At 39.4% G+C, this 19,151-nt stretch overlaps 1 protein-coding gene across 2 annotated transcripts in view; it reads left to right on the top strand.

Annotated features, from left to right (window-relative positions):
- Nucleotides 1–203: 203 nt before the first annotated feature.
- The window catches only part of LOC106963357 (cGMP-inhibited 3',5'-cyclic phosphodiesterase A-like), a 111,349-nt gene continuing 92,401 nt past the window's right edge, over nt 204–19,151 (top strand). The window contains exon 1 of one of the 2 annotated variants that reach the window (XM_015058223.1): nt 204–2,623. In XM_015058223.1, coding sequence (XP_014913709.1) covers nt 1,697–2,623 — 927 coding nt within the window. In that variant the 5' untranslated portion in view covers nt 204–1,696. The remainder of the gene's footprint in view (nt 2,624–19,151) is intronic. The other variant, XM_015058224.1, reaches the window with a different exon arrangement.

Raw genomic sequence — 19,151 nt, 5'->3', positions numbered from 1 at the left:
CTAGAAATGTTTATGGTGCATTAAAGGACAAGTGCAACTAAACATGAATTAGATGTAGATGACCTGAATGTATGGTATGCTTACAAAGTTAGCTAGCACTTATTGTCGTCCCTGCAGTTCTTCGGGTTATGCACATCATACGAAGAAATATTGCAACAATAAATTTGTGATGCACCATTTAACTCCAGTGTATACTCTATATTTTTAAGTGATGGCCTAAGCATTAATCTGTAGATCTTAAAAGAATGGGATATTGTTTTATGACCAAACCTGCTTTAAGCTTCTTCACGACTGTATCCCCGCCGAGCCGTACGTGTTCGTTGGCGTCCATGATGATGTTTGTTCACTGATGTTCTCTAACAAACCTCTGAGGGCTTCACAGATCAGTTGTATTTATTGCACACCATTGGACTCCATTTACTAGCAAGGAAACTTTGGAAGGCAATTGATTGTACTACACACCTTTCAGATTTTTTTTGTCTTTATTTTCTATATTTGAAAACCATCATGTTTACTTTTGATTTACATTATGCACTACTTTATTTTAGTATATCTCATAAAAAAACCCATGAAATACTGAATTTTGCGGATTAATGATACAAAATGCTAAAAACTTAAACGGATATGAGTCTTTTTTTTTTTCTTTCTTTTGCAAGGCACTGGTTGTAAATGGAAAATTTACCTTGGCAACCTTGCAACAATATTACACCAAGGCCACAAATCAAAATGTGCCCACCAAGATGTCACATGGCCTGAAATGTGGCTGCTCCAGTACATTATAATTATACAAGAAAACTTTGCAGTAATAATAATAATAAAAAAAGTCATATATGTTTTACACAGATTTCTTTGTATTAAATAAATATTAGCACATATTATAATCTCATAGCCCACAAAAAGAAAACATAAAGTATCCTAAAACGAAGAAGAAGGGAAAAAAAAACAACTAAACCTCAGTCAGTTGCAGAAATACTCCAGCTGGGCTGGCACAGGGGGGAATTGGTGGGTTTCACCGCTGCTCCCTGTGTAAAAAGTTGGAACTCGTGGGTGTGAATAAGCTGACACTCGCGGCTGGTTGGAGAGCTGGTGACAAAACGCTCCGGATTTTATCGAGAAAACGCCGAGCGGACACTCGCTCTTCGCAGCTCAAATCCGGCAAAGGAGTTTATCCTCGGAAGTGCACCGGAGGGACTGTTTCATTTCATTTCATTTCAGTCGGAGGACAAACAGATCATTAATGGTCCGGATGGTCGCGGAACGGGGTTGATGTTTTCTTTTTTCTTTCTTTCTTTTTTTTTCTTTTTCCGAGGTCCTGCTGCTGTTTCCTGGAGTCTGAAAGCAGAGAGAATGACAGAAAATGTGAAAAAAGGCGCGCCGCAGAGGGCCGAGCGGGACGTGCGTGCAGAGAGGAGCAATGCCCTAGATCTGTAGCACAGCTTCTGAGCTCTGCTGTCACCCAGGCTCCTTTTAAATGCAGCTCTGCGTCCCGCACCTGGAAAACAAAGAGAAGACAAAACAGATCCATGCGTAAAAGGAGAGACGTGTGTGCGTTTGCGTCCTATGCGTTTCCCAACATTTTTGCACCGAACATTATGAGTGTTTTTTCCACACTTAACTCAAGCCCTGGCCTCCCCCCTGACCACACCTGTATAGATGCTTTATAGACTTCCTCATACTTCATATCGGGCCATGAGTGATGGCGATGTCTACAGAGGCTTGCAGTACCACCGGTACGCAGAGCAACACTCGTAAGAAAGGCTTCGGCGCACCGGATCGCAATGGGTATGTGAAAACACGCGTCACCCCGCGGTGCAGCGACCCGGACTGCGAAGCGTGGCTCAGGCTGATGTTTAACAAACTCTGGAGTTCCCAGAGGGTCCGGAGGGCTGCGTGCGTGGGCTCGCTCTCCGTCTTCCTCGCCGCCCTGGTCAAATGCGCAGGCTGGACAGCTGAGGCCAGCAGCAGCAGCAGCAGTGCTGACAACACACTCTCGCCCTCACCGTCCCCCCTCCACTTTGTTTCAGACTGCGCAGCCGAGCTGTTGCAAACTTGCTGGAGTGCGCTGTCGTTGCTGTTTGCGCTCGTATGTGCCTTCTTCTGGGTCGGCGTGTACTTGATCCACTGCGGGGTGCTGATCGAGACCCTCCTCTCCCTCCTGACCTTGTGCCACCTGAGCGAAGTCGCGGCGTGGTCTCTTCTGGACGGGACAGATGAGCAGCTGTTCTTGTCCGCCACAGCGGCCGGGGTTGTGCTCCTTTGCGCGGTCGCGGGAGTACTCATGGTAGTTCGGCTGAACCAGGGCACATCGGTGATCGTTCTCATCAGCGTGGCCAGGACTATCTCGCTCCTGTCGCTGCACAAAGTGCGAGCCGCCTGGAGACCGTACGTGGCGTACCTGGTCGGAGTGCTGGGCATCCTGCTGGCGAGGTATGCTGACAGGCTCCTGCCTAAACAAGGGACACACAAGGAGGGCTGCACCCCCGTGACAGGAGCCAGGGAAGAGATTCCTGTATTTAAAAGGCGCAGGAGGTCCAGTTCAGTTATAGCCTCAGACATGGCACACAGTCAGTCCAACAGTAAGTCACACCGACGGACCTCTCTGCCATGCATCCAGAGGGACCAGGTAAGACGCTTCTGTCCCATTCAGCTTTTCTCTTTCTGCTTTGGTCTTCATCCCCTCGAGTTTGGGGTTTGTGGTCCCCCCCCCCATTTTTTTTTTTAAAGTTCATACTTTTGATCTCGTTTTTTATTTATTCTATTTTAAGGGTATTTTTGTGAATTTTGAGCAGTAAATGGAAAAAAAAAACCCTGTCCAAAATAATGTTTCCCATCACTAAAGCTTTAATACGATTATAACCATGAATCTGATTCTTTTTTTTAGCATTGTAATGCATGACGAGGTGCTTTGGAGAGATTGAATGCTTGCATATTTTATTAGGTAAAGAAATATTATAAAAACAGCACTTTGTCATTATGCTGAATTTACGACGTTGATTACAACATTCCCATATTTTCACTTCTACTCTTTTTCTTTTCCATCACCAGTATGTTTGTTTTCCATCAAGCACTCTTCCTGAGCTTACCACAAAATATTGCATACTACCAGTCCGTTGTGACTGGGACTTTGCATGGCCTGATATTTCAGTTATAATTGTGATTCAGTATCTTGTGCAGCTCTAACAAGAAACTCTTTTAAGTCACTTTCTTGATGTTTCCAATCAAGAAGTCTAGTCTATTTTACACACTTTTCCCTACAATCGCCCAGATTTTGAGAAACAATATTTTCATGTCTGGTTTTAATAATAGTTTCTAAAGCAACCTGATTGAAATTATTATAAAGAAGTAGCGTTACTTTGATCAGACTTATTTTTTGGCCTATTACTGATTTCCGGTTTTCCTCGAGGTCTGAACTATGAACTATGAAACATGTAAAACAAGTGCTGCAGACACTTTGATAGAAGATTTGTGCATCTTTTGCATCAAAGCATGATTGGCTAACCTTTATGTTCATCTTTTAAACAAAAGAAAAAAAAATCCCATTAAAGTACACTATTGTTTGATGTGCATACATACCAGTAAAAATGGGAATTATCAGTTTTAATTCATATGAAGACACTTCGTTAAATAGTTGATCTACCGATCAACATTCAGAGCCAATCAATGGATATCCGATTTGGATCTCTGATTGGTGTATCTCTATAGAAAAACAAAACAAAAAAAAGTTGTCAAGCTTTACTGAAACTAAAGCTTGACAACTTTAGGTAGAAAAATAAAATTCTACCTAAATTGACTCACCCAGTTAAGCATTTTATTGGAAATAAATAGTTTTCTCAACCAACTGTGCCTCTGATAAACAAAGCTAAGTCTACAGTGTTAGACGATATCCTTACATCCACAGCTTTTCATCTTACTGTCGTTCTTCACATCAGTCCTCACGGCTCACTGTCCTCAAATATTGCGGGGATGTTGTAAGCTCTGGCTTTTAAATCTCCTCTGACGCTGCTGCACATGGATACATGGAAACGGTTGTCGGTGACGATGCAAGCAAAGAGGATTCCTCAAAGCAAAACTTGCAGTCAGTGAGTAAGATGATGAATCTGTGAGCGGCAAACAAGCATTCTGATTGATCGTCGCTCACGCTGCGATCTGGAGAGCGTGTTAGTGTCAGGAGACACGAGAGGCTGCATGTCAGTCTGTCCGGTTGGAGGATGCGCTCACCTCCCAGGGCTCACTGGGCGTTTTCCGGGTTCCTGTTTGTTTTTCTCTAGAAGAAAAAGAAGAAATAAAATGCAGTGTGAAAATACAAATTTAGTAGCATTTAAAAGCTCAGACTTTTATGTATTTTTTCCTTTATATCTGTGGAGTTAACATTGCAGCTGAGGACCATTTAAAATGTCCACTTTGATTAATTTCCTGTGCTGTTGTTTTGCTGGAAGTTGTGCACTAAAGATGCTGTTTTCTTTTGTTGTTTTTGAATGAGAATCCAGCTGGAAGTATGGCTGGAAATGGTGTGTGTCTGAACTCATGTATGCTTGTTAACTGCAGGTTATCCCCCACAGGCCCCAAGAGCAATCCGTGAAAACGATGTTGTGTTCAGAGTTCAAACAATATTATGATTTATGCTTACTAAGAAGTTATTTTAATATTTCACATGTTATTTCAGGGTTTAAACAGATACAATTTCAAAATGCCAGTAAGTCCCTTCATCCTGTTTCTATGTTTTAAATCCATGAGGTGAAAAAGTCTGAGACAGTGACCAGAATTTTCTATGACTACATAGAGTAAGGTGGCGCCGTCCTTCCCCAAGTCATTGCTGCACACTGCCATTCAGCTGCATTTACTACATTTACAAGACAAACTTGTAAATGTTTGTCTTGTAACCTCAGGTTATATGAGGTCCAAAGCAGAATCTGATTTGGGATCCACAAGTCAGTGAGTTTTCATCACAGTATCACTAATGTCTCTCGTATTTGACCATAATTTGATCGTTTTTACTTTGTGCTTTTTCAATAATGTTTGATCACTTAGCCAGCTAACCATGAAATTCAGGTCGTAATAAAATGTGATCAGCCCTTTTTCATAACACTTTGGATAACAGGGCTTCATATGACGGTGCATTAGAGGCAGTTCTGGAAAAAAAACTTTTTTTTTCTTAATTTAGGATACATTTGAAGACTGATGATAAAGTTAAGATTATTTATGGGAAATGATTTAAAAAATGCTGTAATCACTATATTTTAGCTCTCACTGGTCTCTGCATTTGTGCCTGTTTAGTGTACTGTAAGCTACATGTGCCATCATTTTTCTTGAAAACATATTTAGTTTTTTGGCATTTTAACTCAAGCCTCTATCACAGTATTTTGACTTAAATCTTAACTTAGTTTTTCAACTTTAATCTAAACATTCCGACTTGATTTCTCATCCTTTACAGACTTTTTTTAAACATGCTAAAAATACTCACTGCTTTCTTTAAAAATGTAAAGTGACCTTAATACTCTGCCCCATTTGAAGTAGATGACATCTGTAAATAAATTGTGTATTTTGGATCTCTGAGTTACTTATGGTCTGACAATTGTGTAGCATTTTAACACACAAATGACTAAACTGCAGCATTGGGATCAAATTATGACTGTTAACACATCTATCAAACCATTAAGTGTCATTTTGGACGTTGCCAGTCATCATAAATCTAAAGTGAAAGTAGATGTTACAATAATAAAAAAAATCCTTCAATTATTTTGATTGTGCTTTCCAGAATTACTCTAAAGGGATTATTAAAATTTGTCTGTCTCTTGGCAAACATCATTGCATTTTGAGGTTTTGAAATCCATCTTCTTTCGGAAAAATTAGTCTCTGCTGAAAGCCTCTGTTGGCTTGGGGGAGTCTTGTTGAAGTAGCAATGTTTTAAAAGAACATCTTGTGTTACTCCAAAAAGAGCACAATTGCAAAAAGGTTTATTATTATAGGTGTTCTTTATTTCAAGACTGCGTTTCAAAATCGAAATAACCACAAGTTAGAGGGAAATACATCATTAATACAACTATAATCACGAATAACTTACACGATTTTAGCAGCCACATAGAAGATAATGTTCTTGTTTGCTTGAAAAGTAGTGAGATCTTGTGTAAATACCATGATGGCATAAAAGCGTGGTATTTTTACTCAACGTTGTCATACCGTGAAAATCTGATGTGGGCTCATGCCTTCTGAACTCTTAACATAAACATATTCTCACTATTAAAACAATGCCAAATACGTCAGATGTGGAAAAGGAAAAATTCCCACATTTCATAGCCTCAGACTTGGACACAGCCCTAAAATCATCACCTAAAGCTGCAGTTCACTCAGTAACACAGTTCCAGCCACATTTGACTTTTTTGGTCTTCAACTTTCCCTCAGATTAAACTGAACTATGACCCAAGTAGAGTTAACAATACTTGGAGAGATTTCAGACCTTTCCATCATCTCTGGACGCTCTCTTTGCAACGCCGCCCTGCTGGAAGTCTTTACTGAAAGATGATCCAAGTTTTAGCTTTTTGTTGTGGGACATTAACGGACGGCGTGAAACGGGGAGGAATATATTAACGTTTCTACAACAAAGCCTGAGCCCGATCCACCATTCCCTTTTATCTGAGCGGCTGTCCGGCGGTGGCCCCCCGTCTGTAATTGAGACACACATGGTGTACATATGCCGTCTTGACCGAGTCTTGTCTGTGTGGTCTAGAGAGTGTAAACAACCCCGTGCCGATCCACTCTAGTCGTCACCTCGCTCGCTCTGGGTTCCCCTGAGTGGGGTGTGGGTGGGTTAGGACAGGCTTTGTTTTGGGGGGTGAAACCCACGATCCAGCCTCCTCATGTTGACGAGAACAAAGAAGATGCCGGTCTAGCTGACGCCGCCTGCAGTTTTCCGAAAAAAAAAAAAAAAACAAACAAAAAAAAACCCAAAAAGAAAACAGTACGATTTACCATGCAATAGCTAAAAACATTTGAAAATATTTCAGAACTTGTTGCTTTATGGTCACCTGCTGCTTCAATCAAGAATAAAGAAAGTTTTGAAGAATAAGACGAAGCTGTGCTTTGTTGCTCATGTGGTGACATTAGGTCTTTAATAAACAGAATAGCGCTGACAGGAGAGTGAGATTCAACCTCGACATTCGACCACAGAGGGAAGGTAGACTTCAGGTGGATGTGGAAAAATACAACAGATTGATAATTAGGGAAACGTCAGCTTCAAGAGTTTTAACTATTGTCTTACAAATTATCTTTTAAAAAAAAACAAAAAAAAAACACCCGTATCGCCATCAGTACAAAACATACAAAACAAAAATAGGCCGAAATATTGCCAGGCATCTATGTGGCAGTATAGGAATACTATAAAAAAAAAAGAGGCGTAGGGCTTGCGGTTAAAGTTTCCTGTTGCTTTATCTGGCATGTTTGGGATCACGGAAGGGTCATGTTTGTGTATGTGAGATCTTCATTTTCCAATAGCTGCATTTTTGTTATCTACACAAACAGTTAGTAAATGTTAGCAAGACGGAGTGTTGGGTTTTTCTTGGAAATGCGTGCAAAACATATATTGAGTAAAAAACAAAAACAGAAGGAAAGACTTGTTCTGGGGGCCCTGAAACCTCAAGCCCCAGGCTATTGTCACTAAGCCCTTGCTGAGCTCCAGGCCTCCCAATAGCCACTGAAATCATAATGAAAACGTCCATAAAAGGCAGAGTTCAGGACTTTTCCAATCAGGTTCACTAAAGTAGTTGTCAGTATTTACCGTCATACTCGCAGTAAATAACACTTGCCACCGTCTTTCAGTATAAACTGAGTATAGCTCGTGAAACTAATGGTTAGACTGAGACAGGTCAAAGGTCATCTAAAAAAATCCTGTGTCAAAAAGAGTTTTATGGTTTATACCAATAATATTAAGTGTATCTTTATAACACAGTTTGCGTCTGATGGCTGTTTACGCCGACGTCGATTATTATTTACCCTGAAAATGGAAAGATTGTCAACAGTGTTCCAGTCTGAAGCTTCCTGAATATGAAACATTTGCTCTCTTCAAAGTTACTATCTGGGTTTAGGAATAAGGTGGTATAAAAAGCAACATTGTTATAATGACTTCAATGAGTGATCCTTTACTGGTAGAAATGCTTTCCTTTTCAAATAAAAAACTGCTGAGGTTGGAGGTTTTAGGATAGCCCGTATGGGATAAATTTAGCTCCATACTTTCTTCCTGATTACTCATTTATATACAAAACACCCGATCCGATGTGACATGATGTTTATTGGCTTAGTCACATTTTCAGATTAAAACAGATATTCTACTAAAAATCTCTGAAATCTAAAAAGAAATGGATCCACCTGAAGCACAATATTTCTGCTCTTCGCACCTCTTTACTTCTAAATCAGACCAATATGTCCAAAAATAGCACTTGCTGAGTCTGTTATGTTTGATATTAACAGCTTTGTCACATCCTACTTTGTAAGTTACTTTGGATTCGAGCATCTGATGCATAAATCGAAACAGAAATACTGTACCTGTTCTCTTCTCAGTATGTTTCACACAGGGTGAAACATACAACAAACATTGTTGCTGCTCCTCTAACCTCCATTCTCTGTGCATATAGTCGTTTCTTTGAACAACCAAAGTGACAGCAGTTTACAGGTTTATAGCACAGTGGTTATATAAACCGCTACGACATATTTTCAGATTGAAGTTGTTTCAAGACTTTGCTCTGACGATGAGGAAAGATGAGACGATCTCCACGAGGGAAGTTCATGTATTACAGTTGCACAAACACAAATAAATTACAAATAAAGTAACATGACAGCAAAAGGAGCTTAAACCACACGAGTAGCTCGTTACAAGAGACCACATCTAGCGTTTACGTTCAGCCTCTGGAACCATCTCGTCTGGTTTTATACAGAGAATAATCTGCTGCAAGTAAGATATTAGCTGGTCATAACCTATCAGCAGAACCCCACTTCGAATACTCTGAACTGTCTCTTTCACAAAAATTTCCTCTTCGTAAGAACATTTTAATCTGAATTAAATTGCACAAAAACAAAACTCCACCAAGGCATCTTCTAAATTGCCATCTAAGTGTGGAAAGTTTATCCTTCGTAAACTCATTCACACTCCTCGTGATTATATTTTGGCTGCCAGCATCCGTCAGCTCTCTAAAGAGGCACATTTTGCAAAGCTGCGGTCGTCATCCACATCACAAAAGTCATTACCAGCTGATCTGATAGCGGTTAGCGAAGGCTTGTGTGGGATAGTTCTTCTTCTCAGGCTAAAACAAAATGACAGGCCAGGCTCCTGAGTTGCAGCAGGGGGATATTAAAGTGGAGGATGAGGTGTGGAGCAGCGGTGTGAATCCCTTTTTGCAGTATGAAAGGAAATTTGATTCCCTCCTGCTGCCGACATCAGCGCTGTCGCAGAACTTTCTCCCCTCGCAGTAAGAGAGCAAAGCAAAGCAGGCAACAGACCGGGAGTTTTTTACGAAATCTATCTGAGCTGCAAAGTTGGAGCAGAACTGATTAGGCAGCGAGTGGGAGTTAGCCGCTCGACGACATTAGTAGTGGAAACCCGCCTCCCCCCCCCCATTTACTCTCAAGAGCTCCTCCCCTTTCCACAGCAATTGCTCTCTGTCCTCAGAATGACACCAACACAAATATTATCCCAAATGGAGGAGGAAATTCTTTCTTAACTCGGATAACAGAGATATTCCTAAAAGCTATGGTAATGACTTCCTGTGCATAGAGATCCAAACACAATTCCTGATGCCGTTGTAAACGCTTCTTCCTCGCAGTCTATTTTTGCTGTAATTGAATTGTGTTTGGGTTGCAGGTTGTTGACAGCCTGTAGGGAAGTGATTTAGCAACGAACACCCTCATTCTTATTACTTGTTTGTATTCTAAACACACAACCTCATGGGATATGAAGCTTAATTTTATTTTATTGTTTTTTCCTGTACCATTTCGACTTGTATCCAGTTTAAAAAAGCAAAAGAATAAGATCCTGATGTAGCTTTCTGTATATCAGATAACTGGGTAATCAAATTCACACTTCAAATATCCATCCAAGCCCTGTGCATTAGCTCTGGTGTGCATATATGAGGAGGAGGCAAGCTCTGGATGAATTGGGGTGGGAATGAAAGTAGGTCATTCAAGGTTTTTGTTTAGCAGCCAAGCAAAACAGCATTCTAACTCACATCCACCTCAAAGTCGTGCTGTGATTGAGACATTTTTTTTTACGGCTTTTCTGCAGTGTTTTCTATGTCACAATTAATTTTTTGTCAGTATTGCGATAAGATGTCTCAGATCAAGAATGTCTAAAGTATATAATCCTCAGGTCCATTTATGGCCCTCTGCATGATCCGGTCAAACCTGCCTGCAACAACAACAGACAATTGTTACAGAACGACGCCTTTTGTTTTTTGTTTTTTAATCTTTAACATTATTTATTTTTATTAACCAGCCCGCTGCAGTCAAAATAGAACAAAAGAGGAAAGAAACATTAGAAAATTGTCTGTTTTTCAACAACACAATGATGCACGGATTCGTGTTCTGCAAAAATCTGACTGTTAGTCTCCATACAGTCTTTGATGTTTAGTTTATTAACGAGCAAAGAAAATAAGAAAAAGCATTTGAATCTGTTTTTTTAAAGCATTAAAATATAGTTATTTTTTGTGGCCCAGAAGTCCTTTCGACTTTGGTGCAAAAAAATAAAAACATAAAAAATTATGCCTGTCTGTAATTTAAAAGTATATTTAAGCCCAAAATATTCCCTGCCCTTGACAATAAAATATGTAAAATTGTTATCATTCAACTAGAAGGTTTGTTTCTGATAGAAAAGAAAACCAAAACTGAAAGCAGTACCAATTCTTGTTCATAAAAAAAAAAGAAAAAAAAAGATCTGTTTTTATGGACATTTTTTACTTTGAGTCGGAAATAATTAGACTGAAAAGGTTTTAAATACTAGTTTGGTAAATGTTTTTTCAAATCACTGAGTGGACAAGTTTAGTGTGAGGAGAAGCGATGCCCTCTAAGCCATTTATGCTTCACTGTGGAGTGAATGAATGATTAACAGGTGTTAACTATATCACCACGGATACACTTTCAGTTTTTCTCTGAATAAACACCTTGTTATATTAACAGAGCTAACACAATAAAAAATCAATTATTTTTCAAATGAAGTAAACATCATACCCTATTAGTGTTAAAAGTAGGTTTTAGTGGGCTGTAAGGAGGGCCAAATCAGATTATGTAACATCTAGTAAATAAACAAAGCAAAACACTTACTACAGGAGACCTGGCTTACAGGTTAGTCTGTTATACAACTGTATTTCTTCTGTAGTGAAAACACACCTGACACATAGTATTTAAAGGATTTAATATTATCAGAAATATTTTATTTACATTTTTGTTTAGACTTAGGGAGCTATAAGAAACCATAACTTTAACGTTTTCATGTGAGTCTTGGCAGATAAGTTAGCCAGACGGCTACCATCTGTACTGTACGTTGCTGATGTAGCTGAGTTTGCTACCTAGAGCTGCTCTAAATACAGTTTTCAGTGTTAAATTTCATATTTCATAAACCCTTTGTCCCGCAGACAGATGGACAAATTTCTTTACTAGAGCCTTCTTAATTCATAATGCTTTGTTTTTTTGGTTTGTTCTTCATAATGGAGATCAAATGGTCGAGAACATGTATAAGTTATTATTAATGTTGCTACAAATAGACCCAGCTTCTAATAAAGCAGAATGAAGTCAGCATTAAATGGCTCACCAACCCGAGTCCAATACTTTTACTGTCTTTATCTGCAGAAAGAATAGTAGCTCATATTCTTCTGATCATCTAAGCTAAATAAACCAGAGACCTGAGACTAAACTGAATATCCCGTTACACTCAAATCGCTACTTAGGGCATTGCTACCTTTTTTGTTCCCAACTGATTACCATGGAAATTGTGGAAGTCTTGCATGTGTTTGTGCATGTGTGCAAGCATTTGAGTTAATGTAAGGCATCTTGATGGCTGCCAGCTGTTTCAGCCTGAGAGGCTGAGTCTGCTCTGAGGAAAACGGAGGGGCCCTAAACCACAGACAAAACCTTACGCAGCTAAAACTGGTAGACGGGCGCAGGCCCCCAATCCCAGCACACATCATGCAAATTAACACCTCTGCTTCCCTGCTGCTAACTCAAATTTGAACAACCTGAAGCTTTATGCGTGTTGAGGTTTTGATTATATACTGAATTTTATTTTTGCTAAAGCAGTTGTTTTGCTCAGGGTTTTTGTGTGTGTGTGTGTGTTTGTGTCATCATAATAAACTGACTGTTTCAGCAATGCGGTTGAAAACGGTTTTAGGCACAAACATGTGGGTTGGTAACACATGCCGGCGACCATGTCCAAGCATGTTTATTCACATATCACACCATGTGGCGACAGTGATAGAAGTTTGTTGATCTTTGACTTTGCATGGCGGCCTCGGCTCCGTGAGACTGACCCAGAGCAGCTATGGCTACCTTGTAGTAGCTTAGCATCGTGAATGAATGAATGAGTGACTGGCTGAATGTAGTGTGAAACGCTTTGAGATCCTCTGGACTTGATAAAGTGCTGTACAAGTAATGGCCATTTACCATTTGCATATGCAGTACGCAGTAAATCGGCTATCAAATGTCTCGTATTGTGTCCATGGTCACATTGTTTAGTAAAATTTTTGTCTGGCCATACTTTATCCCCAGGCCTCTATAGCCAAAAAATAATTTAAACAGAACCCACTTACAGCATGAAGTAGGCTAAATATCCCAAAAGCTAGGACAAAGACTGACAAAAAATATGATAATAAAGTGATTGTTTTGAAGTGACTTAGTCAAAGTCTACACTTAAATCCTATTTTTATTTGCTGTAATTTTATTTTAATAGGGCTTTAAGCGCTAAAAAGCCCTCCAAATTGGATAATAAAACAAATTCTACAAAGAAGCATGGACCAAAATTCCTCCAAAGCAATGTCAACTACTGAAAACCTGTTTTTAGATTTGTGTCGGTGTGTGATGGTGAGGATGGATCCAAAATGTGGAACAGGCGTCAGCTGCGAATGAAGTTGAATAATTTAATGAAAAAAATGATAAAAAGAGAACTTACCAACAACCAGGTGAACACAGGAAGAAATAATAGGAACAAATGGGGACCAGGCACATGAAATTAATGAAGAAACCAGTGTGGGGTGTGGTGGAGAGTGGATGCTGGAAGAATGGACGCAGCTGTGAGGGCAGAGCAGAAGGCTGGCTGAGGGAGAGCAAGAGTGACACACGGGACCAAGGAGGAGTTAACACAAACAGGGCAGCTGAAAAAAAACAAAAAACAAATCTAAACGACAAAAACACAAGAAATAAATAGTAAGATCTAACGAACTGAGCTAAAGTAAAACAAATAAGGTTGATCTAATCAGCACCAAGGCAAAACACAGATAACAAATGAACAAAACTATAAACCCAGAAACGACCTAAGATATTTGCCTTCTGACATTTAGTTGGTAATTACTTTTTCACACATGGTCAGGTTCTAGTTTAGAAACAGTCTCTTGTATTTACTCTGGCTCTCTTTGATATAAAAGTTGGCTCAAATACCTGAAACATATAAGCGTATCAAAAAAAAAGAAAAACAATCTGTAGTGGGATGAATACTTTCTTAATGCATTGTAGATATGGACACTGACAGTGTGGATACTAAATACTGAAACCCTCGAAACAACACAGTGTATTGATATTCCATTTCAAATCCATAGAAAGATATTTGGCTTTAACTAAATATTATTCCAGCATTTCTTTTCCACACATTGATGCAGCAGCGTTTGTGTTGCTACAGTAAACTGAGATGTCATCTCATCTCCTGTTACACTTTGCAAACTCTCTGTCCACAATAATAAAAATTTACTCTATTCAGGATGCCAAATGTGTAAAACTGGCGGTAGAGAGGGCAGTGTTAGCTGTTTAATAATTCGCCAGTATTTATTTGAATAGATAAAATGTTCCTCTGAAATAGTGATTATAAATATATAAATGTGACAAACGATAAAAAGCAGTACTTACAAACTGATAAAAGCATTTTGGTGATTGATTTTTTTTTGTTGTTTTCACTGAGCGCCTGACGCGGATGTTTTTACTTCTTCAGATGATTGACAGGTTGATACCTAAAGTGAACTGAACGTTGCTCCCATGTTCCTTTCATTTCTGCCCATCCTCTGAAGGGCCTTTTCAGTCACACCTCCGTTAACACAGTCATCCCTCACATAGGGTGGCATTCCTGCACTCGCCCCGCTGCTATGAGCTGGAATGTGCAGGTTGAGCAGAAGTTTGAAGGACAGGCCTGTGGGCCCGCTCACCAACCCTGAGCCCCCTCTGGCACACTGTGACCTGAGCCAACACCACCATCCTGTGCTGTCACCAGGTGTGCAGCTGGTCTGCGCTGAATGAATGGACACTCTCACATCGGCCCGAGAAGAGTCCACTGAAGTAACTGTGTGTGCGAGTTACGGGACAGGAAGCTGGAAGTCGAGAGGAAGGTAATCCTCCTGACTTGCAGAGCGGTAAAATGTAATGTGCTAAAAACAAATAGAAGCATTCTTAATTTCCACTCCATGTTCAACATTCGGTTTCAAAAACTGATCTCGGAGCCAACGGCGGCTGTAATTCATTTGATAAACAGGAACATTTTGCACATTTTGAAGCCCTCTGACTGGCTTTGTCTAATAAATCCCGGCATAGTCTGGTATTAATTCCTCATGTAATTCAAGAGAGCGACACAGGTTGAGGGTTTCAGTGATAGATGAGAGTAGTTAGTCTTTCATCGCCTAGATTCAGGATAAGTACCTCTTTAAAATCTGTCCACAGAACCGTTCTATATTCAATCTACCAACAAATGTTAAATCGGTACCTAAATGTAGCCTTATTTACGTTCAGTTTGCACGCATCACGGACATGAAAACGTGCTTGATTTTATTTTGCAATCAGCCTTGTCATTGTTTTCAAAGCAGACATGTAATGTTAAAATACACTTTATAACGAGATCTCTCTAAAACTGAAAGATTCACGTACAATTTGTCTTTTGTTAACAGAAAACTGACTTTTTTTCCTGTTTATAACCTATTGTTATTAACACAAATAACTGATCTCTTCGAACTTTCCGACCTCATTCACAATTATTACCTGCAACAGAGACTTGCATCTTTTCTGTTTTTATATGTTTTTTATGCACCTTCTCTTGGCATAAAGTCACATGACTCATAAAAAAATGCTTCTACATCATAGCATCTTTCTGGCATATCTTTGTATCAGATTTATTTTGGTGGCATACCAGCATACTAAAACATGATGTATTTTGATTCAGTGGATCTTGACTTAAGATCCAGGTAAACATTTTGTTTTGGCCAATGTATGCTTTCTCAAATATATGCTTATTTAATGTTTAAAGCGTCTGTAAGCGGCTTTATTTTGGAAATGCTCACTGGACTGGACTTGACTGGACTTTAATTGCCCAGACACAGACATGACACTTCTGACTGCTCATATGTTTGTTGCTGCAGACTGGTAAGCCCAGACAGTCTCCACCTGAACAGCACAAACTCATACAGACTTTCTGCTGTATTTAACCTGATTTATGGTGTGAAATCATAAGTTTGCTCTCAACATTTAAAGATGGGAAATAAGCTGTTCTACTTACTATATTGTTTATGTGTGTACATTTAAAACAAAGTGTGATTTTGTGTAGGAAAGTGAAACTTTTAGCTGCTTCCATTCACTGTGGTTTACAACATAAAAGCACAAATACAACAAGGTATTCTGGAGTTGCTTGGAGAAAAGGAAGCACTTACGTACACTTATATGTATCAGAGTAATAATGCTGGTCAGAAACAGAGCAAAACTATATATGCTTGAAAGCTGTCAGGATTGTAGTTTTTTTTTTTGAGTTACAATATTTCACCTCACTTTCTCCTCTCCTCCTTACAGGATAAATTTACACACGAGTCTTTTCCTTCATGGTGGAGCTGAAGATTTCGCAAACATTTTGAATTTGAAGCATTTCTTGTGCCATAAAACTTATTGAGATGGGTTACCTCTTTTACCTTTAATCACAGAGAAATGGTTTTGAATGCACAACAAAATCCATCAAACTTATATGTTAGTCAGTTTACCCAGCAGCCAGCTTCAATCTCCAGCTTAGTGCTGTGATGCAGGGAAATGTGTTATTGTAACTTCTGCATGGTGAGCCCTTCCTGTCCCTCCTGCCCGCTGCCTCTCTGGCTCTCCACGTCTGTGTCTGCAGCCAACAAGGCTTTTGCTGTTCCCTGCTCAATGCTATGTTTTACTGTCCAAATATGTAAGTGGGGTGGGGGGGAAGCACTCTGTCTCTACATCTGTCTGTCAGTCAGGTCATTTCAACTCCTTGGAGTTGTGCAAGTCTCAGAATTTGGGTCAGGAGCTGCTTTTTCAGAGTCACTTTCAATTATTAAACATGCGATTTACATCCAAAGATCTGTGCTGAATTAGGCTGGTCGCATAGAGTTTCTATGGAATATACATTTTCAGGGACACACCATAAACATTTACGAGTGATGTAATGTTATGAAACTCGCTTTGAGCCACTTCAGTAGATAAAAAAATAAACAGAAATTGTAGCTATTCATAATGTATAAAATTATAAAAGGCAAGCTAAGTTTTACCACATTTTTTTTTTTCCATTTACAAATAAAAATTTGGAATGTGTCAAAGTTTTTATGTTCAAAGGTCTTAACTATAATGGCCCAAAGTAATATCCAGAGCATCTAACTGGCTTTGTAAATAAATAGCCTCAATAAACAAGCAGCTTTATAAACACCAAGGAAACATACTAAACAGATCAAGATAAAGTTGTCGTGGACTCTGTACATCTGACCTCATACGGTTGGAAAAAGGATGTTATTGTTAAAAATATATTTTAATTGCATTCATTTGCTAAGAAGGAGAACGTAATGAGTGCTGAAAAACTAACAAATTACTCAAGGAACGATCCCCGTGCAGAAACATAGTGGTGGCAACATTATGCTGTGGGAATTTTTGTCTTCAGTAGGGACACATAAACCAACCGGTCAGGTGTTAAATACATGGTACCTCCTGAAAACAAACAAACAAACAAAAAAAAAAAAAACACCTGTTAAAACTGTTAAAAGTGACAGTGGGGTTGAGGTTTACCATAAAGCTGAACATTTAAATGCTTATCTTTGTGTCCGAATGGTCGACTAAAAGCCCAAGATCCAATTAAAAATTCTGTAATTTCACAATTATGCATGAGTTGGTCACACTAACCCTAATAATAAGCTTGAATTTTTAGATTATATTATGACAAGATGTAAAAAAATAATATTCTTTAATGAATACTGTAAGGCTCTCTATTATGTTAGGGTTTGTTATTATTATTTTTCTAACAAATATGAAAAAAACAAAATCAGTTGCCTATGTGTCTTGTATCTCCTCCCATTGAAACACAAGGACCCGGCACAAAATGCATATTTAAAGTCAATTCACCAATATTGCCTTCCTTATCTAGTAGTAACAAACCTGTAACCAGTAAAGACTTTTAGGGACGAAACAGGATTGTGGCACATTTGAATCTGATGCAAAGCAAAGACAGCAGCAGCAGCTCAGTCTGTGGGTTTGCACAGAGCAGAGCCTTTGAGTGACTCTCTGCTGCCCCTCCGTAGCCACCAACAGCTTGTTGAAAATGCCTTGCAAGTTTGCTTGTTTTTAAAGCACTGCGCAGCTTACATGAGGTTTGCTCAAACAGGATAAGGAAATCCCTTACATGCATTTTGGGGATATTGGTGAATGCTGCAAGTTGTAGGCTACGCTACTTTGGTTCCCCGATCTCAGCTGCATTTTCTGAAGGAATGCCCGGCCCGTGATCTCGCTGGTTCAACTCTATTTAACTGTTAATCTGAAAAGGGCTTAAAAGAGGGAGGGAGGCATTATGCAATTTCCAGACACATAGTGGCCTTTTATTCCACAACCAACTTTCAGAGAATGTTGTACATATCTAAAATAACTCTCCCTTTAATCCTTGTGTTTAGAAATGGGGTCCAACCGACCCCACACATGTAAAACTTTTGTATCATTTGCCTCAGTCCTCGCACGCACAAGGGTTAAGAAGCTGCTACTCCTACTGACACTCCCTCTTCAGCACGCCATCACAAAAATGCTTCTCCTTGATTCCGTTTACATTCGTTCCTAGAAACGTTGGACTGAGAAGTTGTTTGTGTAATAAGTTCAGTTCCACCAGGTGTTTGCTAAGTGCTGCAGGAGATTCAAGGATTCCTCAAACATGCATAAAAGAATCAAAGCAACACTCCGGGTATGTTTTTGATGAGGGAATGACATTATAACATGATGTAAAGTTCAAAACAGCAGATGATTTTTTTTTTTAACACACGGATTTTCATGCGATATGTTGATGTTTCAGCTTCTTTTCCCATTTTAATATTAACAGGCTAAAGACTAAAGTAAAGTAAAAGGAAACGGTTTAGACATCATCGTTCCACTATACCTTGCATTTCCTGACGATAGTAAAGTAAATTCAGATTTAAGTGTTGTTGCATAAATAGTATCCAATTAGCCTGGTAAAAACCAGCCCCTACACTTTGCTTCGTCCAGAAGGTCTGGGGTCTCGATTTTTGAAAAACGATTACTTCCTGGAGGGGTGGACACTGTTGAGGTTTTAAATTTTACCCCATTGTTAATGTTTGCCGGTGACGTATGTAACGCGTCAGTTCAATGCCAAGAAGCTTACCTGAAATTGCGATCCAAACGAGGTGGGTTGTTGATGTCAATATTTGGAAGTGTAACAAAGAAAACTGAACAACTTCGTTAAAACTACAGGCAGACTACAATTCTAAAACAGTGCAGGAAATCGACATCATCGTTTACAACTTCTCCTTATGTTTGCTGATTGATCCTGTCAAAAATCAATCAGAGACAATCTGAGTGAATGGGAGAAAACCCAGACTGCACTGGAAGTGAGAATCTTTTTCGAACGGCATTGCGCAGGAAGGCAATGGCCAGGCTAGCATCCAGTGAAATATGACCCTCACACACAGGACGAAAAGCCTTGTTTCAATAAGTAC

The sequence above is a fragment of the Poecilia latipinna genome, unplaced genomic scaffold, assembly GCF_001443285.1.
Source record: "Poecilia latipinna isolate Pla-1442-1.1 unplaced genomic scaffold, P_latipinna-1.0 Scaffold1524, whole genome shotgun sequence".
Lineage (NCBI taxonomy): Eukaryota > Metazoa > Chordata > Actinopteri > Cyprinodontiformes > Poeciliidae > Poecilia > Poecilia latipinna.
The sequence above is the reverse complement of the archived record's forward strand: the minus strand, read 5'-3'. Positions and strand labels throughout refer to the sequence as shown.